The sequence below is a fragment of the Podarcis erhardii genome (assembly GCF_964252035.2).
Source record: "Podarcis erhardii genome assembly, chromosome: 3".
Taxonomy (NCBI): Eukaryota; Metazoa; Chordata; class Lepidosauria; order Squamata; family Lacertidae; genus Podarcis; species Podarcis erhardii.
The window spans coordinates 51,105,214-51,130,180 of NC_138507.1; the positions used below are offsets into that span (position 1 = coordinate 51,105,214).

The 24,967-nt window shown below is 44.4% G+C and overlaps 1 protein-coding gene and 1 long non-coding RNA gene across 2 annotated transcripts in view; both read left to right on the top strand.

Moving 5' to 3' along the window:
- Positions 1-13,174, top strand: part of LOC309339487 — a 35,645-nt gene extending 22,471 nt beyond the window's left edge. Inside the window, exons 2-3 of the long non-coding RNA XR_014155404.1 lie at positions 7,083-7,170; positions 12,993-13,174. This is a non-coding gene — a long non-coding RNA (uncharacterized lncRNA). The remainder of the gene's footprint in view (positions 1-7,082; positions 7,171-12,992) is intronic.
- Positions 13,175-23,484: 10,310 nt separating this feature from the next.
- NR2E1 (nuclear receptor subfamily 2 group E member 1) overlaps positions 23,485-24,967 on the top strand; it is a 34,839-nt gene continuing 33,356 nt past the window's right edge. Inside the window, exon 1 of the mRNA XM_081857307.1 lies at positions 23,485-23,665. Coding sequence (XP_081713433.1) covers positions 23,641-23,665 — 25 coding nt within the window. The 5' untranslated portion in view covers positions 23,485-23,640. The remainder of the gene's footprint in view (positions 23,666-24,967) is intronic.

Here is a 24,967-nt window from a genome sequence, read left to right on the forward strand (position 1 = left end):
CTACTTCCTGTATCTTATCTTCTTCATAGCACTGAAGAACTTTATCCACTTTCCCCTTTTTCCTTCTGTTTGCACAGTGAGAAAAGAGAAGAATAGTACAAGGTATGCAGCTCTCTGTAGAAAACTTGAAGACAAGTAAACATTTTTGCCAATCTCCTAACCTTGCACCCTCAACCATTTTCTTGGGTCATAGCCACACACACGAAACCAGTAGTCAGTGCTTGTCACTACCACAAATCAGCCTTCCTACTTTGCCTTTGGACCACTTGTGGGTGAAGTGAGTGTCTCAATTCCTCATATAAAACAAAAATAGCAGTTCAGCAGTAGTGTACAGTACAACACACAGGCATGGCTGGTGGAGATGTGGGAGAGGACTTCCTCCTGTGGTTATGCCTGGATTACAGAACTCCTTACTTCAGAAGGTCAGTTTGGCCCTCTTCCTCCTTGCTTCTTGCTGCTTAAATATATACATATATAGCAGGCATCTGACCAGCTACATTCAGAATTCTGCTATGGATGCCCCTCTGTTTTTGGTTTTGCCACCTGCATGCCTGTTTCTGTTTTACTGCTATTTATTGTTTTTGTTGATTATTTATTTTTGTTGGATTTTATTGTATGTTGTAAGCAGCCTATAGTATTGCAAATGCAGTGGAAGGGCAGGATAGAAATACATTTAATATAGTGGTTATTTGAAAAGGCCAGGCACAGAGGCTGAAGTTAATAAGCTATTAATAAAAGTATGCTTATTGGGAAATCTGGTCACTTGGCATTCCAAACATAAAGCAGTCTAAAAAGCTCTCTCCCCACTTAGAAGCAGGGTACATACCAGTTGAAGTTGTGAAGTTATTAACATTCACTTTACAAGATATAGGGAAGACCTGCAACCTCCATGATCCTCAGCATATATTAACTGGGGGGCAGGGCACAGAGCCACAAACCAGGAATTTTATTCTGTGACAGCATATTCTTCTCCAAAGAAAGTTCCAGGTGACATCTGAATCTCTATTTGCAACTGCAGTTCAAGCACAACTCACAGGAAAGTGGAGTCTTCTCTTTAAATAGAAATGAATGACTTACCCAAATTGTTGACAGGGAGTAAGGATGATCATACAAATGCTTAGAATGGCAAGAGACAAAGTTTGTGAAAGGCTGAACCAATATAAGATTGAAGAAAGCCACTTACAGTGTAATCCTATACATGTCCACACAGAAGTAAGAAGACCCATTGAGCTATGTGAGGTTTACTCCCAGGTAAGCGAGTATAGGATTTAAATTTGAAGTGTTGAACTGTTAGTTTTAACAAAAAGGAGCAGCCTTATCTAGTATTAAATCAGGATAATTTATGGTTTTATTTCCAAAGGAAATAAATATATATATATTGTATCAATATATAATGACAGTCTCCATTGCCTTTCCCCCTAAAATGACTGGCGAGGTGGACTTCCAGTGCAATGCAAACATGTGTTCAGCATGACATACTGTACTCCTAGTTCAGTATGTATATGACTGCAGTGTTACTTATCCTTTCCCCAGCAATTAATATTTTTAGAAATGTATTTTTATTTTTATTTTTGCTTTGAGGAAGCCCTAATGATTGTGAAAATACTTTTTGGAAACAATAACAAGCATCTGTAAAAGGCTTTATGATCTAGCTTGTGTGTCCTGCCCCAAAAGTTTTCAGATTCTACAAAATGTCATGCATTAGATTCAACATAAATCATACCAATGAAACATGCTTATGGAAAAAAATGATCTGCTAGGTCTGTTACATAAAACAATACAATCTGTTAATTTGTATAATTTGGTTTGTCTGCAGAACCTGAGCTTTATTTAAGACAACATTGTCCAGTGCAGTCCCATGCATGTCTACTCCAGTGCTACTGAAGTCAATAGGACTTACTCCGAGGTAAGTGTGCAATCCTGCACACATGTACCTGGGAGTAAGTTTCACTGAATTCAGTAGAACTTCTGAGAAGACATGCCTAGGATTTCACTGTTAATATGGGGAAATCATTTTAAATACGTAGTACCATTGATCCTTATACTTTTCTTCCTAAAAACCCCCAACACAAAATTGAGTTTCTAAAACATTTTTGCACAGTTTTCCAGACTAAAGATGTGCACTTATCCAAACACTCAAAGGGAGCCTGATCTGTCATTCTTTAAGTACTTAAAGCTCTCACTAGATCAGTACAATGAATACAGGATTAGGGCTGCAATTCTGAGAAGGTAAACATGCCACTCTGGAATAGCTGTTTTCTGTGTTACACTCTCTGCAAAGTGACACCCTTGCATTTTGCCTTCCCCCCCCACATACACCCCAAATGAAAAGTTGCTTAGATACAAGAAGCTTGCACAGATGGACAGATAGTGGTGCAGTAAGTCCTTGTCTACTGCATTTCAAGAAGAGACATCAAATTCTCAAGTGTGTGAATTGCTGTAAGAGATACAGCTTGTTTAACGGGGGGGGGGTATGTGTGTGAGAGAAGTAGGGGGGCAGCTCCTTCCCAAAGAACATAAAATTATAAACCGAGCCCCATGCAATTTTCATATTTGAGAGCCTCATCTCAACCATCAAATAAAAACAAGTTAAAATTATTATGTGAAAACGATTGCATGGGGCGATATTGTGTCACATGGATACTCTCATATCATGCAGATGCAGTTTGGAAGTGTTGCAGTTCAAAGAGCGAAAAGGGAGGAGAGAGAAACCCAAACAGAAAAAAAGGAACAAAATTAATGTGTGCTTCAACCCATTATTGAAAACAAGTGTCACCGGATCAAGCTAAGCATGTTTATATATTTATAACATATGTGTATATATTTGTAACTGTAGAGAGATGTTTTAACTAACCAGCCAACAAGCTCGGTATTAAGAGAAATGATGTTCAGATGGCAAAATGCAAGTGAGTTTCACCTCTTATCGCTGTGCTGTCAACATCCAGAGTCCCCTAAGTCCAAGAGAGGCGAGACTGGCAACAGCTAGCTTCCCCCTCAGATTCCAGGTTCAATAAAGATTACATCATGGAAAAACTATGCCATGTAGCCTGAGAATCAAAGCCATCACAATTGGTGGCTGTTTAACTGTAATGTCACTGAAACACATACTTCCCACCCCTCCCCGGTTCTCCCCCCCCCCTTGCTTCCCTTCTCCTTGCTAGTTCACCACACTCATCCCTTCTACTTTTCGTACCATTAAGGCCAGCTTTATTGGGGAGAAGAAAATCTGATCAAAACTGTCGACCGCCAACTGCCGATTTTCAATGGATTCAATAAAGGCCACCTTAACGATTTCCCTAATTAATGGATGACATCTTTGGCTGGAGGAGAGGCGATGTATTCTACTCTGTCTTAGTCTTTGTTAGCCTTCTAATTAACTTTCGTAGGTCACCCAGGTCTCCCAAACCTAAAAGTGAAGAGGGCCATTGTGCTAGGAGCAGTAAACTTACTTTTTTCTGCCTGGGTACTTAAAAGTGGGGGGGATGATTACAGGCAGGGAAAAATAACTCCATTTAAAGTCTTTGTGAGTACAGAGAATACATAGGTCCCTGCCATAGAAAATAATTGAAACACCTTTTTATACCAATATTTCCATGCATAATAAAACAAATTAGCAAAGTCCATCTAACTCCAGATGCATTTTTCCAATTACTTTGAGGGAATGTGAACTCCAGTTAGTCAATGAAAGGGTTTCAGCTTAGTGAACAAATTGCTACTGCAACAGCTATCAGTTGTATAACAGTTGTGGTGTGGCATGTTAAGCAGAGTCTGAGTTAACAGCGCACACACACACACACACACAGTTACAAATTATGGATATAATTTAATGTTTATGAAAGATCACGGTGGAATTATACCATGAAGTTAAATTTGTTCCACTGCCTTTGATGGAATCTCAACTGATTCTGGTTTTTTGAAGTGAAAGTAGAAAGGGCAAATCTTTTTCCTTCAAAAATTATGATCCAACCAAAATGCAAAAGTATAAAGATATTGACCTACATGACTAATTTCTGTATGTAAAATGTATTGACTGTACTTTGCCGGCATCTGCATTTCAGTTGCCCCCCCCCCCTTGAATCATCCACAATAATATTATAAATCATTAAATACTATAAGGTCCATCATACCATTACAGGACTTAACGTACTTGAAATGAACCAATTAGGCTGAAATATAGCCCAGGAGCTTGTAGTGTTGCATTTACCTTGTGTCTGGTTGATTAATGGACTAATAGAGCCCATGTGGTATAGGTGATTTGAGCACTGAAATAGAACCAGAGAATTTCAGTCTCAAATCCCTACTCAGCCATGGAGCTTCCTGGATGATCTTGGCTAGTCATTCCCTCTCAGGCTAACCTACATCATAGAACCTTGGGATGAACTTTGTATGCTATCCTAGGCTCCTAGGAGGAAGTGTCTAATACAACCTTTCCCAACCTTGAGTCCCCAGATGTTGTTGGACTACAACTCCCATCATCCCAAGCTAGGACCAGTGGTCAGGGATGTTGGAAGTTGTACTCCAGCAACTTCTGGGAACCCAAGGTTGAGAAAGGCTGATTTAATAAGTAGAATATGAAGCTTGTAAATGAATTTTGCTCTGTTATATAATAGACTTTATAGTTAAAAGGTAAAGGTAAAGGAACCCTGAACAGTTAAGTCCAATCAAAGGCGACTATGGGTTTGCTGCGCTCGTCTTGCTTTTCAGGCTGAGGGAGTTGGTGTTTGTCTGCAGACAGCTTTCCAGGTCATGTGGCTAGCATGACTAAACCGCTTCTGGCACAACGGAACATGAAAGCCAGAGCACACGGAAATGCCCTTTACCTTCCCGCCACAGCGGTACCTATTTATCTACTTGCGCTGTTATATTTTCAAACTGCTAGGTTGCCAGAAGCTGGGACAGAACAATGGGAGCTCACACCGTCGCAGGGATTCGAACTGCCAACCTTCTGATCGGCATGCCCAAGAGGCTCAGTGGTTTAGACCACAGTGCCACCCTCTCTATAGTTACTCACATCTAACTCGCACTGAAAAGACCATCTTTATAGTATAGAAGAGTTGCATGCTGTATTTTTATTTATCCATCTATTTGTAAGCCCATTTCCAATATGTAAACAATTGAAGGGGGGGGAAACAGCTTCAGCAGGGCTGGTGAGTTTCTATCACAGGCAGAGACTTTGGACAAGTTACAATGGCCTCCCTGCTACCACACAACTCTCAGATTGCCAGTGGCCAAAAGATTGTTCTGCTGCTTGTGGTCAGCAGGGCTGTGAAATATGGGTTGCTTCAAGGTGCCCAGTAAATTACCCATAATATGCTTGCTCATTCCCACTCCACATAAAGTGCTCACTCATTCAGTCCCAATCCCATAGTGGGACTAGTGCTCTTTGGACCTTGCTTGCGGTTTCAATCACCTGAGCTTGATATAATTACTCATGATGGCCCTTCAGGATGAGGAAAAGAAGAAGCAAACTCACCCCCAGTCTTCAGTTTACAGGGGCGAGTTGAAGAAACTTTGAAGAGGTCCAGCACTGTCTCTGTCAGGAACTGCAATGCTTAGCATTACCCCCATCAGACGATCCATATTGCTATAGCTTCTCAGTGAAGAGCAGTCCATGGCTCAGCCTTGAAAGTCCCAGGGAACATCTCTACCTCCGCTGGATCCCCTTTCCCACAAAGGTTCGTACAGTAACCAGGTGAGGAAACTGAGGAAGCCCAGTGCCACATCCCAAGAGCATTTTGGTAGTAGGTCTCCCCATTATCTAGTGGGTGAAGAAGTCAGCGGGAAAGCAGAGCAGACAAAACCTCTCATCTCTGTCTTCCCCAGACATCTGAATTCCTCATCTGTTACCGCATTATATCTCATGGATATAGCTGCTGCTTTCAGCTAAAAAAATTTCAAAAAATCCAGTTTGTTTTGTTTTTTCAAAAAATCCGTTATCTAGATAATTGCCTCAAACATGTATCCTGACAACAGGATATGCCTTATTCACTCCATACATTGTTTCACGGAAGCCATTTTGTTTTGTTTTGTTTTCAAAAAGACTTTTTAATGGCAGTTAATGAACCAATTGGTCGCACAAATTAACCTTTCACAGTCATCGCTGTGCTTAAACGTAGTATACAGAAGCAAAGCAATACCAACATGATCTTATGAACCTTGAAATCAACAGTGCCTTGTACGTGATATTATATCCCACCACCAGCACCGTTAAGCAACACATAGACCCAGTATTCTGCATTTGGTAGTTAAGGAGAGAATTATTCTATTAGAGCACTACTCTGGGCTTTAAATGCAGTTTATTTTTATTTAGAAATCTTGGCCTCAATGGTGCTCTTTTATTACAGTATCTTACCGTTGTCAGTGGTTTCATTCTCTAAACAATCATTCTGTTAACTAATCAAATTCATACTTGGTAAAGGACATTTTAGAAAGTAGGAGGAATTCGGCACATGTAGCCCTCAGATTGTGGCTTCTTTGGTTATGCTAGCTTCTTTGGATCCCCTAAAAGGTAATGCGGGAGTCTCTGGATAATGGTGCTTTCTGACATGCTCATAAGGAACCGACATAAATATGATATTGGCACTTAAGCATTTAAAGCATTTCACAGTGTCTATCACTTTTCTGTAAATATCCCCACCTCCACTACATTATACGTCTTCTGCCACTGCTGTTGTGTTTTACCCTCTCAACCTTTCCCATCTCTCCCAATGCCATTGCATTCATCTCCTCATCCTATTTGCCATTCTTGTCTTTCCATGATGAATTTCCTCCCAGTCTCTTGAACTCATTTCTATTCCTCTCTGATGCTCTCCAGTTTGGTTTCAGACACTTCACTCCAGTGGAGCTGCTCTCACAGAAATCATTAATGACCTTCTTTCAGGGAGGTCAAACAGCTCCTTCTCCATCCTCTTTCTCCTTGATCTTTCCTCCACCTTTGATACAAATGATAAGGCCTGTTCTCAGAGCTATCATGCCCTTCTTCAGCCATAGATTATGCTAGTTGAAGAATGATAATGGTAATCGTATTAATGTTGGGACAGAGTCAATGGTGTTAATCATTGTACTGTCATCTGTCCTCTAAGGGCCCAATCATGGAGACAAGTGAAAGAGAGCTGCTGAAATCCACAGCCCAAGAAGGAAGGTGGTGTCTATCACATCCGTTTGTTGCAGGTATTTCTGCCTTTCACTCTTTCTAAACACTGTCTTAATTCTTTGGGCTGGCACAGCCTTCCCAGATATTGTGAACTACAATTCCCATTGTTCCTGATTATCAGCCATGCTGCCCAGGGCTGATGGGAGTTGTAGTCCAAAATATATGAAGAACAACAGCTTGGGGAAGGCTAGTGTAGAAAGAAGAATGGAATCCCAACCAGGAGTTCAGTCTTGATTGCTTAGGCAGGTGGGGAAGGAGTGAGAGCTCAGAAACCAATGGATGGACAGGATATCTAGACGTGAGCACACAGTGAGTGTTAAGAGACCAGAAGCATGTCAGGCAAGGATTCTATTTGAATGCCACCACCCAGCTCCAGCGAATATCCTTCCTTCAATACCTAAAGATCCTCACGTTGAAGTTTAGGGAAGTTGAAAATATATTTAGGCTGCAATCCTATATTTACTTACCTGGGAGTAAATTCCATTAAATTCAGTGGGGTCTGCCTTTGCATAGACTTGTATAGGATTGCACTGTTACAGGATTAGTTAAAAGGCAACTAAGGTTATTTAATTAGTTAACAGCTTAGACTACACTAATGAAAATCAGCCCTGAAGTTATACCATGAGTCCAGAATATGACAAAGTAACTAGCCAATTGTTTACAGCGCATGGTGTGCAGGTATGAATAAGATACCCACACGTAGAAAACTAGCATAGCAGGAAGGCTACAACCCTTCTTCCTGACATTTAATATTCTATAAACAGAGAGAGTTTTTTAAATTAAAAAATAGGTAGAGTATTCAAACAGCTTAGGACTGGAAAGTGTCCATTGTCAATTGTAGGCTGGTTAGCTTAATTTCTGTCCTGGGAAAACCGGAGGAAAGAATCATTAAATATAGAATAACCAACCATATAGAAGAACAAGTTTTGCTGAAGCTGAACAAGCATGGCTGCTGCAAGGATAAATCCTGTCTCAGTAACCTACTATAGCAGTGGTTTCCAATTAGGGGTCCAGGGTCCCTGGGAGTCCACACAAAGCACCCAGGGTCCCACAACCCCATTCCTTGCCTCCCCCCAACTAATTTTTTGTCATTTTTCATGGTAATATCACAAATTTTATTGTCTGTTTTAGAGCTGTGTAACTCTTCAATATGTTGGTAAAAATCACACTGCAATAACGATTTTGACCTGGCAATGCGCAGCAATATATCACTCCTCATGCAAGGGAGAGCAGGGCAGCGGATTTCAAGGATCCTCCGATATTGCATGGTGATATCAGCCGAGGGCACAAGGAAAAGGGGATGACAGAGGGCGAGATGGTTGGATAGTGTTCTCGAAGCTACCAGCATGAGTTTGACCAAACTGCAGGAGGCAGTGGAAGACAGAAGTGCCTGGCGTGCTCTGGTCCATGGGGTCACGAAGAGTCGGACACAACTAAACGACTAAACAACAACAACAGTCAACCGATAGCACTGCTGACCTGAGCTGCCTTCCCTCACGCTGAGGGAAAACAAGGTAGCCAATTGGGAGGTGCTGCCTTCCCCTCATGCTGATGGAGAACAAGGCAGCTGGTTGCCCTCACTTCAAGGCACCATTGCACTACCTTCCCCTGGCACTGAGGCAGAGCAGCTTTTCTCAGTTAGCAGGACAGCAGCAGCAGCCACAGTGTCCAGTGTCCAGTACATTTTCGCTGGCTACCACCACTGGCTGTCCGCTGTCCCCCTATCCCCATCCCTTCCAACTCAAACCATGCAGTGGAGGTGACTCCACTTTGTCTCCTTCCCCCATCTATCCGATCTCCATGGCTGCTCCTTCCTTCATCCCCACACCTGGTCTCCAATTTCAGACATCAGGATATATCGGAATATCAGGATGTTTAACTGCTGATATATCATGATGTTGAAAACCAGATATCACTCAGCCCTAGTCTGCTTTTTAGTACAGTGGTACCTTGGTTCTCGAACATAACGTTAGCAGTAATAAGAGGAAAAGTCCTCTTGTGGATCAGGAACTGGTTACCGTTATATAACAACATGCAGAGAGTAGGAGTAAATGAGGCAGTTCTCCCAGTGGAAGGATGTAGAAAGTGGAGGTCCCTCAAGGGTCAGTAATGAGACCTGTACTTTAATGTTCATAAATAATCTATAGTTAGAAGCGAGGAGTGAGGTGACCAAGTTTTTTACAATACTGAATTGCTCAGGGTGGTTCAAAAGTGATTGTGAAGAGCTCCAAAAGCACCTGAGAGAATGGATAATAAAATGCCAAATACAATGCAATGTAAGCAAGTGTAAAGTGATGTGTGGAGGGCAAACAAAAATCTTAATTTCACATATATGCTCAATGGGTCTGAACTGCTAGTCACTGACCAGGTATGAGACCTTGGCGTCATGGTAGATGGTTCAGCCCAGTGTGTGGCAGCTGTGAGAAAGGCAAATTCCATGCTAAGGATCATTAGAAAATAGGGATTGATATTGGAATGCCATTGTAACAAATCTATGTTGCAGCTGCATTTGGAATACTGCATACAGTTCTGGTCACCTCAAAAAGGATTTTGTAGAGCTGGGAAAGGTTCAGAAAAGGGTAGGCAAAATAATTACAGGGCTGGAGCAACTCCCCTACAAGGAAAGGTTGTAGCATTTGGGCCTCTTTAGTACAGAGAAAAGGTGAGGAAGAGGCATCATGATAAGAGTGCATGAAAATTATGCAGGGCATAGAGAAAGTGGAAAGGGGAAAGTTTTTCTCCCTTCTCATAACACTATAAGTCATTGACATCAAACGAAGCTGAATGTTGGAGGGTTCAGAATAGAGAAAAGAAAGAACACCGTGCATAGTAAGTTTGCTCCCACAGGAGGTGCAGATGGCCACCAACTTGGATGGCTTTAAAAGAGGAGTAGACAAATTCATGGAGGACAAGGCTATGGTTGCTAGCCATGATGTCAGTGTTACACCTCCACTGTCTGAGAAGAGAAGCCTCTGAGTGCCAGTTGCTGGGATTCACAAGTGGGAAAAGTGCTCTTGTGCTCAGGTCCTGCTTGCAGGCTTCTCACGGGCATCTGTTTGGTCACTGTGAGAACCGGATGCTAGATAGGCCATTGGCCTGATCCAGCAGGTTCTCTTTTATGTTCTTATGTACACTGTGAATTAATTTAAACAGTATGACCTTCAGCAAAGTGTTGCAGTGCACCTGCTCCTCCTTAGAGGAGAATTCCTGTTGAGGGTTTTAGGTAACCAGCTCACCAGCCATGTGTTCCTTCAAGATATTCCATCCCATCCCCTCAGCTTCAAGTTTTCTTTTCCAGCAGACACTTAACCTTTGTGGTCACTGAATGTGTTCTGCTCTCATAGTGTTGTCGCTTTAGGGCTTAAAAAAAATATTTTGTATACTTCTGCAAACCACAAGGTTATCTATAATAAGTTGATGCCAGCTTCTTGTTTCTCAGTGGACATGTTTGGGCTGCAAAGTTATTGGCTCAGTACTCAACACCTGAGATCACTGGTAGAGGGAGTCCTTTAGCTTAATCGGTTTGATTAAGCTGTTTTTCTTTCTTTCTTTTAAATAACAACATAGTTCAGATCCAAAATAATTACAACTAAAGCAATATTTTAAGGACTTTTAGCATAAGTGAAGAAGAACTAAATTAATACTTCCACCCAACCCTTGATACCACACAAATTCAGCCAAAACAGATGAAAAAAACATGAAAATTCCTGTAAGGATGATGGAAAAATCGTATTTCCCCTTTTTAAAATACCACCAAGAGAGTGCATCTCAGGTAACTCCTGCAATGTTTGATACTGTCATATGCTAAGGAGGTTGACCACAGCTATTATTATACTACACTAATGAAACGAGAAATCCTGCCGGCATGGGCTGTGTTTTTGTCCTTTCCTCTTGTGTGGTGTTATGCAGGGAATCACAGGGTGTTTTTTAAAAGAAAAGAAAAGATCTGAATATGATGATGACATGAGGAATCAACTATTATGCAATCATCATAATGACTGAGGTAATTAAGTAGTACACAAAAAAATCTATTCTAAACTCTGCCTCTTGAAAAACTGCAGGAAACCAAAATCTGCAGGGAGCTGGGCACATTTGATTTTGTCTTTCTTCCCATTTGACTCCTGTTTAAGTCATAAATTTCTCCTCTGCATATGAAATGTGCCAGTTATGAAATTTCATCTCCAACAGTCTTCCCTGTGCCTGATGTGGCACTGATGTGCCAAGACAAAGGGCTGTTTGTGTAAAACTTGCATCCATGCTGGCTGACTTCTGCTTCCCAGTTTACCTCGCAAAATAAAAAATATACAAGATCCAATTTTTCAAAGTACAGGGCATTGTAAGCAGGATGGTGGTGCCTGTATCATTGAGTTATGTAGAGTTACTACATTCTGAGGAAAACACTTCTATTCTGTTTTATGCAGCTGTGATGTTCAGCGATAAGATACAACTCTTATGGAATAGTCTTTAAAATAGCAGACATTTCCAGTAATCCCATAAGCAGCAGGACCCTCTCTCAAGATCTTATTAAAATAAATGAAGCATTCAGTGCCCATCGAAACACCGTAGAAATAAAGAGTTAGTATAAGTTTTGCGCTGCAGTCCTATGACACTTACTTGGGAGCAACCCACCAACCTCAATAGGACTTACTTCTGAGTATACATGTATACGATTGCACACTGTTAATGCACACACACGCTACCAGCTTCATGCTGTTGTTTTCACTTTAGTAGTCTTCAGATGGGATGCCAGGTTTAACTTGCACAACAGAGAGAAAGTCACATATTCATCGAAATAGATGAGTTGCTTTTGCTCTCTCTCTCTCACTCTTTTAACTTTTGTGTTCTTGGAGACATAACATTAAAGCATGAGAGAGACAGCCAGGGAGAGCATGACGTCCTCTAATCCAACAAGTCACCTTCCCCAGCTCAAACACCAAGTGATTTTCTCTCTCTCTCCCTCTCCCTCTCTCTCTTTCTCCCCTGCCTTATAAGAAAGAAATTGACTTTTGTTTGGAGTTTGTGAAAAGTGGGACTCGGGGCCCAGTCAATGGGGCTCCCCGCAGCGCACTCTGAGTGGAGCCATCTCGAACCAGTCAGCCACGGCACCAATTAATCCGCCCTTTGTCAGAGGCCCAGCCCCAGCAGTAGCAGTGGCAGCAAAGGCAACAGCAACACATTTGGCCATTGTTCGGGCCTTCATGCAATGGGATTTATCCTTTCAAAGAGCGAGTTTTGTCCCAAAGAGTTCGAGCGGAAGTTTCTCACTGACAATTTGCCCCAAATAGATAGATTTGTCAGAAGCAACCTTTAAAAGGAAAGAAAAAGGAAAGAAATGCCACATAATTATTATTTTTATAAGATGCATCTCTCTCTCTATCTCTTTGTAGGCCTGGTCTGGGCAGGTGCAGTAGGCTAAGAAGAGCCCATGGTCTGAGGTAGTGTTAAAAATGGGATTGGTGGGATAGATGAGGCGGCTCTGTTCATCTCAAGACAGATGTAGCAAGCAAGCTTCTTTGTACAGCTGCTTTGACTTCTTAAAGCCGGGAAGGGGGTAGGTTTAGAGTCTTTTACATGTCATTGTCATGATTACTACATAGCATTGCATTAGGCCAGGCAGATTTGGCAGCCTCCAAATGCTTCCCTAAGAGGTCAATAAGAATGATCCAAACAGGTTCTTCCAAGACTGTACACTAGACATGGTGGTGGCATTTTTGCATAACTTGATGCAGCTAAGGAGAGTCTGCCCAGCACAAGAAAAACTGAAAATAGACCTTTGCTATGTTTTTGAGACTTGTTGTTTTACTATTGCCACTGAATACAGCAACTTGTTTGTTCCCAGCACGAATTACGGAGCAAAACTTGCAAAATCTATAACTCGCTACAGTGGAGAAGGGGACGACAGAGGACGAGATGGCTGAACAGTGTTCTCAAAGCTACTAACATGAGTTTGACCAAACTGTGGGAGGCAGTGGAAGACAGGAGTGCCTGGCGTGCTCTGGTCCATGAGGTCACGAAGAGTCAGACATGACTAAACAACAACAACAACAACAGTGGAGTGAAAGTGGGAGCATCCATTTGGTAAGCTTTGTAGCTCATACAGAACAGCACGTACCTGAACACATGCGCATAGGCTAGCAGAAAGATATCGAGATCTGTGAGCTATAAGTCACTTCATGTAAGATGCAACAGAAGGGCATGGTAGAGACCTAGTACTTGAAATGACAAGTAGGGACTCAGGTGCTTATATGCTCTTCAACACAAAAACAAACAAACAAACAAACAAACAAACCATTTTCATACAGAAAAGCTAAATTTCAGAGAGAAGGTGCTTCTCCCAGCCTTCTCCCTGACCTAGTTGCTCTCTATGTGCAAGAATGTTTTTATAATCATACAGAGGAACATTCAGTTCGGTGAAATTCCAACTGCAATCTGAAATTATACACAGGTTTATCATTGTGAGAATAGGCCACAGAGAGAGATCAGTTGTTTTAGGGTGACTTCTGGTTCTTTCCTTTCAGAACGAAAAGATCTTTTACAAATCTCTTCCCCCACCCACAAAGGAGGAACTGGGAGCGATTGTACTTTGTGCCTCAAAGACTTATACAAGTGAAAAGTCTGGTAGAAAATATACTTAACATTCATATATTTTAAAGCAAGTCTCTGAGATCTCACATTTGACGGGAACAGATTAAGACAATCTCCAAAACCAGATAAAGGCGTGAAAGGTTTCAAATGATCAGTGGAGAAGTGGCATTGGCTTGAATGGCTTCCTGGTGCTCTCTGAAGGTTGTTTGGTTGGTCCTAATAAAAATATTTCCCAACTGCAGATCTCAAAGAGTGCTGTACGGCTTGATACTTCCTGCCTTAAGGATACATGTGATTCTTTCTCACGTGTATCTGTGGTTATTGTGAAGTATAAGTAGTGACTACAACAAATGTTCTTAAAATTCATTATGATTGATTGACTGCAATTTAGTCTAGCAATGCCTTTGGGCATTACAGTGAATTTTGTGCCCCGCTACAAAAATTGCTTCTCACCACCCACCCCAAATATAAAATTATGTCTTTACATGAGTCCTCACCAGCACTGCCCAACAGAAAGACTTATTCCAAGACCCCAGTGCACAGATTTCCAATCTAAATGAAGCAGATGTTTTACTGGTTGGTCCTGTTTGTACGTTGAGCGTTTCCTGACTCTTAGTGTTCATATAATGCACGGGTCTATGTCATCTTTATGAGAAGCAAACTTTTAAGATCACAAAATGTGGTCAAGACGTAAAGAAATCACTTACATAGCAAGTATCACAACTTTTCACAAACTTGTAGCTACTGGAATTTAATGGAAAGCTTCTGATCTGTCATATAAAAAATTCAAAGATGTCAAGCTTCAAAATTCTGATGCCTCCTATAACCTGGTTTCAGAGAGTCAGGCTCTCTGAATAGTTGAGTGTGCAGGAAAGGTGGGCTGTGAATAAGTTACTCAGTTTCAACATGTGCACACTGTGTACGATGTATGAATATCAAGTAGGGGTAAATTTGTGTTTGCAAACTCTCTCCTGAGAGATATCCATCTGTCTCCTCCTATACTAGTTTTTAAATTGGACTTAGAGATCTTTTAATTTTGATCTGCTTTTAGTTATGATGCTGGGCTTTGTGGCTTTAATTGTTTGACATCTCACTTTATCTGTCTTAAGTTGTTTTACCTGGTTTGTTACGCTAGCCAGAAGAGTGTTTTAGATGGTGGATTTTTGTTTTGGATTTTTTTATTCCTAAATGAAATCCACTGTGGTGTTTGAGCTCGTGGTGCCTTTTCTGTTGAGGTCCTTGCTGCTGACTGTGTTGGCTCAGCTCATTTCCTCCCTCTAGTGAAGAAGTAGGCACCTTGGTTACATATTGTTGAGCATATTTCTTTCACGTATGCAGAAAAGACAAAACAGAAAGGCAAGGACCTGTTGTTTATCCATGAGGTGATTTGTTCCTTTAGTCTCATACAGAGCAAAACCCCAGGTGGCCTTTAACAAGTATTCACTAGTTCAAACCACTTGCTGTTAACAGCCTTAAATGCAACAATACTGTATTTAAACAAACAGGGGGAAATGGTTAAGTACTAGTGGGATTCCACACTAATCTTCTTGGTGCATTTGCAATCATATTTTGCTTTCAAAATATTGTTTCACTGCATGATGATAATCCTTCACAAATGAACCATTATACAGTGGTACCTCGGGTTAAGTACTTAATTCGTTCCAGAGGTCTGTTCTTAACCTGAAACTGTTCTTAACCTGAAGCACCACTTTCGCTAATGGGGCCTCCTGCTGCTGCCGTGCCGCCAGAGCACAATTTCATCCTGAAGCAAAGATCTTAACCTGAAGCACTATTTCTGGGTTAGCAGAGTCTGTAACCTGAAGCATATGTAATCCGAGGTACCACTGTACCTAGAATGAAAAGTGCTTATGACAACACATACCTCTTTGCTGTGACGCCTTGCAGTTGCTTAATAGATATTATGACTTCACACCATGCTCCTCCCATAACTCTGGTTCATTGGCATTCTTGTTAAAGCAAATAAATGAGAATCTCATGTGTGCTTTACCCATGTGTTTACCATGTCAAATTGTGCTATGATCTGTTATAATACCAGTACAACCTCTGCTCATATACCTGTGCTGCAATGAATCAGTGCCTCTGGCCATTAACCAGAAGGTTGGTGGTTCAAGCCCACCCAAGGAAGGCTGTGGGCAGGATTCCTGCATTGCAAGGGGTTGGACTAGATGCTTCTTGGGGTTCCTTCCAACTCTACAATTCTATGGTTCTTTGAATGAGTATGCTAAACATACAATGTAAAATTATACATGCCACCATAGATCATGGTCAGAACTCTTGTAGTCTCCCTCCGTCATTCTCTCTCACATACGTACACCAGTTTTTTAAGTAGTGAGAAATATTGTACACGTCATTCCTCATCCTGAATATGGATTTAAATGGAACTTCTACATAATTTCAGACATTGATGAATATGTGAGGGCTTCAACAAATAAATGGTACTTTCTATATGCAATAAGGACTTCTTTTCCCTGGAAAGATGCTGTGCAACAGATAGGATGTAGAATCTTTCATCTTCCACAGAGTGTATTCTCCATTTCTGAAAGCTGAGCAGGTGTGCATGCAGAGTTCTGTCGCATCACAAATACAGAGCACTCTATAAGCACATCACTGCCTTATAGAATTTTGGGTCATACGTGCCTAGTATGCTTAGAGTGTTTTCACATCATGCATCGTCTTCTGGAACTTGATTCTCTGTGATCACAAACATACTGAAGCTGTTGTTTATGTAACAGCCTTCCTGGAGGGAGTTAATAAGAATTCAGGTGATAACAATCACAGACAAATACCGGTATTTGTTAGTGGACCGCGTTCCCTTCTAGTAGATCCCATAATGTCAGCATATAACATGACTTTTAGGAATTAGAAAATGTTTTAAATATTATTGGTCATGAATTTCAACACCACAGTAAAAGTACAGTGCCATGAAGATGGAACATTGATCTAACAGTAGCTGTGATATCATGAGGATAAGGGCTGCTGATTCATTGGCTCTTTGGTATATGACCATACATACAAGCTGTGGGTGTTTTTCTGATTTGATTGTTGTAGGTCTATTAGCTAAGTTTAATTGATTATTGGCTGCTGTTTCAGATGGCAATTGTAAGTATTGTGAGCATTATTGACCACCGATAATGGAAAGAACAGAGAAGAATATTTTAAATAAAGTTGTACAGACCTGATAAGTGAGTATTAGCCATGTGGGTTATTGCGCCAAACAGAAGCAATTTAAAATTGCATTTATTAAATAACTTTGAAACCTGATGCTTAGGGAGATGCTGTAATATTGCAACCAATTAATTGGCTGAAAGCTGGGTTGCTGGAGGATGCTCCCAAATGTTAATTTGCCCAAATTTTAAACGTTTAAGAAATATTGCTTAGCCTGCAGGTGCCACTGAGTGAAGCTAAAATTACCCCCAGAGTCTTTTGCCATGCCTTTGCCAGCCTGACATGCAGGATTTTAGTTGCTCCCCCCCCCCCGCACCCCAGCCCTTGTCCCTGTGCCAGTGCAGGGAGCAGGGAGCGCTTCACCTGCATAATATCTGTGTGTCAGCCTGTTGTGCTGTCAAAGGCGGAGAGCCAGGGCCAGGACAAAGAAGAAATAAAAGGTGATAGCAGCCTAAGTGAAGCACGGCTTCCCCCTCTTTTAGCAAACACTGTGAGGCTGTTACCCACACTAGGTCCATTTTCTCTGGAAGTAACCTTGGCTGAAGTCACCCATTGAATCAATAAATATACTCCTCAAAGAAGTGAATTAACCAGTCAATCCAGACCCCTGTTAGAAGGGAATTTGTCTCCCGATGTACTGGCAGGTCAGATACCAATGGAGGCAGACAAGCCAGTCCAGGGCTGGCATTTCCTTTTCTGAAGGCATATATGTGATTAATGGGGCGTTTCATTGCTGCAAGTGAACTGTGGCTGAATTGCCTGCACTGCTTCATCTCTGAATGGAGGGAGCAGGAGAATGCTTGGTGACTGATAGCTTTTGTTAGCGCAGGCAGCCTGGACTCTGGTATTACTCCTCCCCTTGCCTCTCCTTGAAGATGCATTCACAGAGAGTGAGTGCTTTGCAACTGGTCCTCATGCTTGCCCTGCTGTCAGGCAGCTCAGCTCACCTGGGACTCACTTCTGCGCACTTTGGATTCTTTGGACTCGACTTCCCAAGAAGCTTCTGTCTGGTCCGACAGAATGAATGAATGAATAAATGAATGGGTGTAGGGTTCCAAAAGGATTCTGTACTTACAATGGAAATTTGAGGCCAAAGTAGAAGTTATCCTGCCGCAAAAATGGCCCGTCCTTTCCCCTCCATAATATCTCACAGAACTTTCCCTGTCTCTTGACATCAGGACATTTTTCCTGCAGCTGCTGTAGGGATGTGTATAGAAACTTGGAGAGGATATATTTATTCAGTATTATCCTTCCTTCCTCACATTTGTGAGTTCAGCAAAGTGCATCCATTTGCAGCTTAAAATAAGGAAGTTTTGATAATCTAGTTTTAGTCTTTTAGTTTAAGTAATCCAGGACGCTTTAATGCAGACTGGATTCTCCTGGTATTTTCCCTTTTCTCCCCTTAACGCAATCATCACACAGTCTTGTAAACAGTAAATATAACATTTACTCACTTAGAATACTTGTTAAAGAGTAACAGAGTAACAGCCTCATTCTGGCAGGCTTAAAATGATCATCAGGTTACAAAGACATACCGTACTTTAGTCTAGTTTAAAGTGGTGTCTGAGTAATGGAGCTTTTACATTGGTGAGATGAAGTGCAAAGAGGAAGTGCCCAGCCAGGGGAAGAGATTTTATGTATGTATGTATAGTCCCTCCCCCTAACAAGGCACTGTGGGTGTGTCTCTTTGGGTCCTCTCTAGGAAATTTACAGCACTCTGAGCTTCTGTTCCTCTCATGTGCCTATCCAGCAAACATGCATGGTTGGTTTTTGACTGCATTGTAAATACAGTGGTACCTCGGGTTAAGTACTTAATTCGTTCCGGAGGTCTGTTCTTAACCTGAAACTGTTCTTAACCTGAAGCACCACTTTAGCTAATGGGGACTCCTGCTGCTGCCGTGCCGCCGGAGCACAATTTCTGTTCTCATCCTGAAGCAAAGTTCTTAACCTGAAGCAATATTTCTGGGTTAGCGAAGTCTGTAACCTGAAGCGTATGTAACCCGAGGTACCACTGTATCTCACAGCTACTGCTGATCCAAGCAAGGAATTGTGAACTCGAGGGAAATTCTACATATGCTGCTGAAAGGGAACATGGACCTGCCGTTACCATTTTCAATAGCACCATGGATTGGGGAGTAACATTTGGTTTGGTCTTAATTCCATGCAGCTCAAAGAGCACATAAGCTTAGGTCTGTGGATCCATTCTAATCATTCTGATGGATTCTAATCAACCAAAACTTTAATCACCAATTATAATCCTGAATTGCTTGTTTCTCATTCCCTCTGTTTTTGGTTCAAGTCTTTATTTGCTTGCTCAAATGTAGCCAATATGAAACCACACACACACAAAAGAGTAAACCCAAACTCCACATAAGTACCAAAAAACCTGTACGAAAGAACCATAATTGTGGAAAGGGGTAGGGAGTGTCAAAACAGTCCAATGATGACTCAGTGTGCATGGAGTCCACCCCGTGGATGTTTGATAGATGAATGTTGTTGCATGTCAGGGTGGCCTCAACTCTGCAGACAGGGATTTGCCAGATAGCTGGCAGAGGACATATTTCTACCTGCATATTGCAAGGTCCAGCCCAAGAAGTGGTGTTCCTCTACCTACGCATCAGACTGTTGGTTTGTGGACTCGGATGACACAGGGCGGTTCCATAAGGCTTCATACACCTGAATCAGAATCCCTCCCAATAACCTTTTGCTTTGTTAGGGGGTTGATTCTGGTGGCCCCATAGCAGAGGTGACCACAACAAGGCCGTGCAGTCTGGAGAAGCTTGCTGCTGCAAGCGCCTGAAACAAAACATAACCTGCCGTCTCACCTATGCAGTTGATCTCTTCTTTCCCCCTCTTCTTTAAAAGAAAGAAAGAAATCATTTCCTCTTTTAAGCAAAGGGATTATTTACTGCAAATCCGAAAGCAATAAATACACCATGACCAATTCCGCAAAGAGGCTCACAGCCAAAGGATCTCCCCTCCTCGTTATGTCGTTAGAGAACTGTAGCCGATTTAATTAAACGTGCTGACTGCTGATCCGCAGCAAGATCTGCGGCGCCTGGGGTAAAAACATCCCCTTGACATGCACGCGAAACAATGCCGCCAACCCTTTACATTCCCCCCCCCCCCATCGACTGATGGGATTGAACGGGAGGGTCTCTCTCCAGACTCCCCTCCTCCTTTCCGCGCGGACACCCCCCTATCGAAGCGATGTAAAGCCCCCCAAAGCAGCCCCCTTCCCTGGGAGAGGTTAATAAGCTCTTGTTCTACTGACAGAGCCTCTGATTGGGTTTAAAGTTCGAGTTTAGTAATCTCTTAAAGATCAGGGGCTCGGATAATGGCTCTCTTTGACTAGGTCCTTTTTATCGTTTGGGGGCTGAGAAGATGGGGGGCAACTTAGGACGAGCCTGTGTGTGTGTGTGTGTGTGTGTGTGTGTGTGTGTGTGTGTGTGTGTAAAAGAGGGACTGCTGCAGATCTGGGTAAGAGCCCCCCATCCTCTGAGCAGAAGGGTCTACTTTGGTCCCCTGTGGAATCAAGCGGCAGAATTGGGACCACAGCTTCCATTTACTGACTGTCTGAGGGCATCCTGCAGAATTGCTTGATCCCGGGGTCCCAAATAAGGAGCTTCCTTTAAGAGGCTGGTGATAGTTCAATGAAGTTTTCTGAAATCGTGGTGGCGCTGGGGTTACCTGCTAGGAAAGGTTTGTGTTCTGGAATAAGAATTCATTGTGTATCTTACAATGGATTGTTAAATCTATTGTTTTAACCATTCGCTTTGGTTGCATTATAATAAGCCTTTGGGGTTCAAAAGATAAAAGAGGGGGGATAAATATCCAAGTTTGCATAAAGTACATTAAAAAACTTTCTCATTCAAATGAAATAAATCTCAAGTACAGTGGTTTGCGGAAATGGGATCAGATCTGTTGCCCGTTGGTGTTCAGTTCTGTGGGGATGTCCAGTCTTGATGAATAAACTCTTCCCCCTGGGATATCAGAGATGGCTACCATTAGAACTCAGCCATAGCAGGAGATGTGGGCTCGGGGAGGGACGCGCGATTAAGGCCACCTGTTTAGAGCGAAGACTCCGCGTTTCGGAGTGGCTGCTTGTTCCAAGCTGGGATGAGATGGGGAACTTTCATCAGATCATACGGACTAGTCCAGGCGTAGGCAAACCTCGGCCCTCCAGATGTTTGGGACTACAATTCCCATCACCCCTGACCACGGGTCCTGTTAGCTAGGGATGATGGGAACTGTAGTCCTAAACATCTGGAGGGCCGGAGTTTGCCTATGCCTGGACTAGTCACTTGGGGAGATTTTGCCTGCTGCTGTGTCCTTATGGCTCAGCTCACCATTTGCTGGGGCGGTCGCTTGAACGAAAGAAGCATTTCTAGCGGGTGGGAGAATCCTTTCTTCGGCTACTGCAGCGACCTGATACAGTAGTCGTAAAGTGGGAGAGCATTGCTTGCGGTGCTTAATTTCTCTAAGAGGACATGTGTAGACTGGAAGATCTTTGGACATGCAGCATCGCTATCATTCTAAGCCAGCCTCCTTCAACCTGTTGCCCCTCAGCCCAGATGATCCGGACTCCAACTCCCATCAGCCCCAGCCAGCACGGCCAATGGTCAGAGATCTTACGGGAGTTGTCGAGCAACATCCGGAGAGCACCAGCTAGGAGGATGCTGTGCTGGGCAAACCAGATCACAGTCGTGTTCACATAATCGTGCTTCAGTCTTGGGAACCAGCTATCCACACATAAGTATATAGACAGATGCCCAGACACACCTGCATGCACTTCTGCTTTGAACGCCTGCCGGGGAAGCCATTGGATGGGGGGGGGCGCACTCGCTTTTGGCATAGGAAAGGTCCCCTGCAAATGGTCTGGTTCAGTTTTCCATGTTCCTTAGGAATCCTGCGTAACCTAGTGAAGTACTTCGAGGGCGGGCAGATGATCCAATCACAGCCCTGACTAAAGGGAGACCATTATTTTTCGAGTGTTCCCATCACTCGCCAGTCCTTACAACAGCCTTAACCTGTAGGCCGACAGCATCAGCAGCGCCCACGTGGCTGCGCAGCAAACGCTGAAGACCTTGCAGGAGGAGCTGCCTTGTCGTTGGGGCCCAGGGCCAATTGCAGGCCGAGCTTCACCACCGGGAGGGGACTTTCCCGCCCCAAAACTCAGGACGAGGAGGAACCGCAGGACCACCACCACCTGAGCATCATCGTCCAGGCTTCAGAAGCTGGTGGGGCCCGATCCACCATGCACGTTTCTGCAGCAGCAAAAAAAAGAGCCACTTCTGTTTCCTACATTGGCGTTCTTCAAGGGAGTGGAAGAACTCTCAGGATCGGGAGCAAAATGGAATGGGAGGGGGAGTTAGAAGCAATCCCCCCCCCCATCGCCGCTTCCCTTGCTCCCCCCCCCCAACCTGGGCGAAGAGGCTCGCGTACAGGCCATCTCTCGCCCCCTGGACTCTGGAGCGCGCCCCCGCCTGGCCGGGAGGGACGCTTTCCTTGGAGAAAGTCCCGAGGGAGGCTGGTGGACCAGGCTCTCCATTAACAAGTCAACCACGCCGCTGAGGAGGGAAATCGGATTGCAGGAGAAGAGATCCCTATTTAGATTTTTAAAATATATATATATATATGTATTTATTATTTGTTTGTTTGTTTGTGTTTGCATTCAAGGCTGGTAAGAAGCAAGAGAGAGAGAGAGAAAGTGAGAGAGAAACGCTCCGGACTCGCCTTTTCCAAACTCCTGTGCAGAAGCCGCTGGGAGGTTCATTAATAGCATTAGAATTTAACACCCCCTCCCTCCAGCTGACGTCACGCACATCGCCCCGAACTGGCTCGCTGTGAAGGTGGTTGGAGGGAGGGGGGGGGCGAGATGGAGGAAGAGGAGGGACGGAGGCGAGAGGAGCCCCCTCCCCCCCTCCCGGCGGGCTGCCTGTCAGCGCTCCCGGGGGATATGATAGGCGCTTCAGGCTGGAGGCTCAAAGCACAAAGTCAGCCCGTGTGGTGAACTTCTGGAAACCTTTCACTTTTTTCCCTCTCTCAGTCCGCTCGGTGCCATTCACTTTCTGAGAACCAGACCCGGCCTCTTCTGACGTTGCCCCCCCCCCGCACCACCGCCACCCCCGGTTCCTTTTTATGGTTTGCCCGCCTCTGAGCTCTGCCTCGGCGCCCTGAGCCGCGCAGCGCAGCTCCGGCGTCCTCCTCTCGCCGTGGGGCTCTTCAGGCCGAGCCCCCCTTCTTCTCGCCAGCCCCACCGCGCCGCCGCCGCCGCCGCCCCCTTCCTCGAACCCTCCGGAGGGACGACGACGACCAACTTCTCCTCCTCCTCCTCCTCCTCCTCCTCCTCCTTCTGAAGAGCCACCGGCGTCGCCTTTCCCTCGGAAAAGAAGCAGCGAGCGAGCGAGCCAAGCCAAACTCTCTCCCCCCCCCCCGCTCCTCCGCCCCGTCAGCTCCTCCCGCCAAAAAAAGAAAAGTTTCCCCTCTCTCTATCCTCTGAGGAAGCGGAGAAAGTGATTTCGGGAGGCGGGCGAGGAGGAGGAGGAGGAGGAGGAGGAGGAGGAGATGCGTCGCTTTCGCCCGCGGGAGGAACCCTGAGGCAGCTGCCCCGAGGGAGCCGGAGGAGAAGCCGCAGCGCCCGCCCGCTCGCCGCCGCCTCCGGAGAAGAAGCCCCAGCCGGAGACGCCGCCGCCGCCGCCCCGAGGGACGCCGCCATGAGCAAGCCGGCGGGATCCACAAGTGGGTAACGCGCAGCGGGGGTGGGGTGGGGGCGCGGGGGGGGGGCGAGTGGCTTCGCAGCCCCCGGGCCAGGCTGGGTGCCTCTGGGGCGGCGGGGCGGGGGGGGTCCTCTCGCTCCGAGTCTGGATCTTCCGCAAAGCGCGCTTCCCGGGAGCAAACCCACGCGGAGGGGCTTTCCTCGCCAGGGAGTCTGCGGAGGATCGCGCTGCGTGGCTTTGGGATTGTGGAGGTGGTTGTTTTCTCCGGGCCTGTAATGAACTTCGGATTTCCCCTTTCTGATCGCGGGGAGGGGCGGTAAGGATGGGGCGCTGGTAGGTCGCGATCGAGTCAAAGAGTTGCGCACGCGGGTGGCTTTCCCACGGCGGAGATCGCGATGCCGATCGACCTGCGCAACTTCCTTCTGCTGCTCTTAATCCGTTTTAGAAAGAGAAGGGAGAGCAGCCCGAAACTTCGGAGTTGAATGCCAAGGAGGAGGAGGGAGGGAGCCGTTCTCTGGAAAGAGGATTTGACGGGAATACTTTGCACACCATTTCCAGCCTTACCGAATAATCCTGCGAAAGGGAGAAGCAGAAACAACTTAAAAGTCACATTTCCCTTAATCCTAAATCCGGGTACACCTCATAACGGAGGGATTTCTTTCTTTAAGTCTGATTGACCGCTCGGGCTAGGAGTTGGCTTCAGACTCCAGAAATCCAAGAAAGGACTTTGGGGGTGGGTGCCCCCCCTCTTTTTTGGGGGGTGGTAATATGCATAATAGGGTCAGTAACGTACACGATCTAGTTTGATGTAAGGCGACTGGTGGACCAGGTCATTTTAGGGCGAGAGCGTGGGGCCACGGTGACTTTTTTTTAGCAACATAAAAAATGCCTTTGGAGAAAGAGAAGCACGTGCGTGTAGAAATGTCCCCCACCCCCGTCAAAAAAGGGTCTCCCTTTATTTCCTCTCCACCCTCCTCTTCCTCCTCTTCTAGCGCATGTGTTGCTTGCTGTAACTGCAGACTAACTTTATTCCGAATTATCTGGCATCGCTCGATATTGACTCGCCTTCGAAACTTTTCCCCAGAGAGCAAAGTATATAAACGAGGATATTACACTCTCTCTCTCTCTCTCTCTGTGTGTGTGTGTGTGTGTGTACACCACCATCATCACGGCAAAAAGAGAAAGTAAAGGTTTTTTTCCTGTATTTGAGAATCACCAAAATATAGTTTGGGGCTGGGAGCGGGGAGGTTAGCGGGATGAATCTGGTAGCAAAATCCCATTGGATCTATCTATTCTAGAGCAAACCTCTCCCGTCTGTTTTCCC